Genomic DNA, 3,288 nt, shown 5'->3' on the forward strand with positions numbered 1-3,288 from the left:
AGCCTGCACCTCCAGGATTCATGGTTTTTTTCCGCTTCAATAGCTCAGTGTGTATTACGTGAGGACCTCCCTCCTTGGGGATTCTAGTTGCCACTGAGACTGACAACTCTCATGGAGACCTTCTTACCTCTGAGTTCCCTTCCCGAAATGCCTACCCTGGACCATCTTGGACTCAAGCCCACTGGGTCATCAGGCGAAATGGCCTCTGAGACCTTCCATGCTGGAGAACTAGGTGCACTCCTGGCTTCCTAATCAGCCCCAGACTTGGGTCAGGACTTGGGTTTTCTTAGAAGAAGTGCCAAGACCTTTAAAGGGCACCTTTCATCTCCTTCACCCCTCCTCCCCCCTCTCAGGCATGGTGCCAAGAGGAAGCACCCAGCAGGCATGGGTGAGAGGGACACAAAAGGTCTGCAGGGGCTCTTCCAGGACTAGGTGCACTCCTGGCTTCCTAATCAGCCCCAGACTTGGGTCAGGACTTGGGTTTTCTTAGAAGAAGTGCCAAGACCTTTAAAGGGCACCTTTCATCTCCTTCACCCCTCCTCCCCCCTCTCAGGCATGGTGCCAAGAGGAAGCACCCAGCAGGCATGGGTGAGAGGGACACAAAAGGTCTGCAGGGGCTCTTCCTGGCCCTGCTGGCAGCTGGCCTAGCCCCATCCTCGTCCCCTTCCTTTCTCAAGTTGTGATTATCTTTTCAGACCCTGGGGGACTTCTAGCCCTGTAGGCTCCAGAAGGGACTTCCTGTGGCTCTCAGGAACCCCTTGGGTGCTGAGAGGCTCCTGGGAAAGGCTTGAGCCATGATACCACGTGCTCCAAAGCCCCACTTTCATGGGCTCAGCTGCTGATGAATCTGCCTTCTTGTGCCACTGACTCTGAGTCCACAGACACAACCCCAGTGGTCTCCTTTCAGCACTGTCGCTGCCAGCTGCCTAAGATGGGTGACACCTGGGCCCAGCTCCCCTGGCCGGGGCCCCCTCAACCAGCCATGCTGCTGATCTCACTACTCTTGGCAGTTGGGGTGATGCACTCAGATGCTGGCACCAGCTGCCCGGTCCTCTGCACGTGCCGTAACCAGGTGGTAGATTGCAGCAGCCAGCGGCTATTCTCCGTGCCACCGGACTTGCCGATGGACACTCGCAACCTCAGCCTGGCCCACAATCGCATAGCGGCCGTGCCACCTGGCTACCTCACGTGCTACATGGAGCTCCGCGTGTTGGATTTGCGCAACAACTCCTTGATGGAGCTGCCCCCAGGCCTCTTTCTCCATGCCAAGCGCTTGGCGCACCTGGATCTGAGCTATAACAACCTCAGCCACGTGCCAGCCGACATGTTCCAGGAGGCGCACAGTCTTGTGCACATTGACCTGAGCCACAATCCGTGGCTACGCAGGGTGCACCCCCAGGCTTTCCAGGGCCTTGTGCAGCTCCGAGACCTGGACCTCAGCTATGGTGGACTGGCCTTCCTCAGCCTGGAAGCCCTTGAGGGCCTGCCAGGGCTGGTGACCCTGCAGATTGGCGGCAACCCCTGGGTGTGTGGCTGCACCATGGAGCCCCTGCTAAAGTGGCTGCGGAACCGGATCCAGCGCTGTACAGCAGGTAAGGGAGAGGGGCAGGACTGGGCAGCCAGTGGGGAGGGCTTGCCTGAGTGGAAGTGAAGGCTCCAAACAAGACCTGAGAGCTATTGAGGACCTACTATGTGCTCTGACCTGTTCTTGCCTCTTTGTACACCCACTCTCTAAGTCAACAAATGATCAAATCTTTGTGATCATCCCTAGCAGGGATGCTAGGCGTAAGGAAATCCACTCATTAATGAAGCAGACATTCCCTTGCTTCTGTGGTGCTTATGGCCTAATGAGATAGAGGGATAGTAAACAGGACTAGCTAATAGTAGATGGTGTTTACTGAGCTTTCACCATGACGTAAGTACTGGGCATGCATTATCTCACCAGATCTCCCTTTTATCATCCACATCTTATGGATGAAGAAACATATTTAGAACAATGAAAAGCCTTGCCCGGAGCCATACTTTTAGAAAGTGGCAGAGCAATGGATAAAACCTAGAGTTATTTGACTTCTAAGCCTTTTTCTACTCTATCAGAGTGCTTTTTACATGTTGTTAGTGTTGGGGAAACTCCTGAAGAAATACTAGTACATAACACCATTGGTTTTAGTACTTTCTGCCAGACCCTAATTCCAAACATAGTACAAATTTAGGCTCAGCTTGTCCTCATGAAAGCGCTAATGAGGCCCTCACTCTCCAGAGGAGAAAACCAAGGCACAGAGAGGTTCAGTAGCTTACTCAAAGTCACACAGTTGCTAAGTATGGTGTCAGGAGTCAAACCTTGAAAGTTTGGCTGTCCTTGGGCTATATCCTGAAGATTTTGGTTCTAGGTCATCAGAAAAGATAGGGCTTGAGTTCAGGGCTGGCCAAAGGGCCTCAGCACAGTTCTCAAAGTTTGAGTATGGCCTGAAGAGATGAGAGGAGGACCTGAGATGTGGTGACTTAACCAGCCAATTCCAACTGGAGAGTGGCCTGAAGGAGCTGGGACTACACAGGGCCAATGGACATTGGCCTCACTGAGTGGCATTCAAGCCTAGCCCAGAGGCAGGCAACATCAGCTGTGACTCCGGTCATTGGCTCTCTTGTGTGACAGCATTGAGCGTTGGCACAAGGCCCAGCAGAACAGGAATACCTGGGGGCAGTAGCCCAGGGGCTTTCCCAGAGCCTGGGATTAGTGCATATTGGAAAGGGATGCTGAATAGGTAGGAAGAAAAGAAGGACTGAGTGGGGAGCCCAAGACCAAAATAGTTTGAGGGGGGCTGTGGGTCACGATTCCAGTGTTTCCACAGAGCTGTGGGAGGTATTTCTCTAGAACTGAAATAGCTGGGGACTGAGATGGGGCAATGGAAGCGGGGAGGAGAGGGAGGCTGCCTGGATTGATCTCCAGCCACTCAAGCAGCAGGGCAGACTGTGTCTTTCCTCCCTCTCCTGTGCACTCCCGACAGAAAAAGCACTCAGGGAGCTAGGTTTCCATCACACCTAGGGACTCCTCCTTTTCTGTGATCTCCGAGATCTCTGCTGCCCTAGAAGCAGGAGAGGATCCCATCAGTGTAGCTTCACACATTGGCACAAGTGAAGGACTAAGCTCCAAAGACAATCAATGACTGTCCCTAGGCCCTGGGGGAGAAAGCAAGCAGGCCATAACTAGAAACCTAGGCCTCCTGTGCCTCCAAGAACACATTTCGCAGCATCACACTCACAAAGAGTATTTCCTCTTGGGAGAAAAAAAAA

At 53.2% G+C, this 3,288-nt stretch overlaps 1 protein-coding gene across 2 annotated transcripts in view; it reads left to right on the forward strand.

Annotated features, from left to right (window-relative positions):
• Positions 1-442: 442 nt before the first annotated feature.
• The window catches only part of LRRC55 (leucine rich repeat containing 55), an 11,479-nt gene continuing 8,633 nt past the window's right edge, over positions 443-3,288 (forward strand). For both annotated transcript variants that reach the window (XR_003551483.1, XM_027776731.1), the window contains exon 1: positions 443-1,592. Coding sequence is in view for 1 of the 2 variants with exons in the window: in XM_027776731.1 (XP_027632532.1) it covers positions 842-1,592 (751 nt within the window). In the remaining variant the exon portion in view is untranslated. The remainder of the gene's footprint in view (positions 1,593-3,288) is intronic.

This window comes from Tupaia chinensis, unplaced genomic scaffold (genome assembly GCF_000334495.1).
Source record: "Tupaia chinensis unplaced genomic scaffold, TupChi_1.0 Scaffold000709_1, whole genome shotgun sequence".
Lineage (NCBI taxonomy): Eukaryota > Metazoa > Chordata > Mammalia > Scandentia > Tupaiidae > Tupaia > Tupaia belangeri.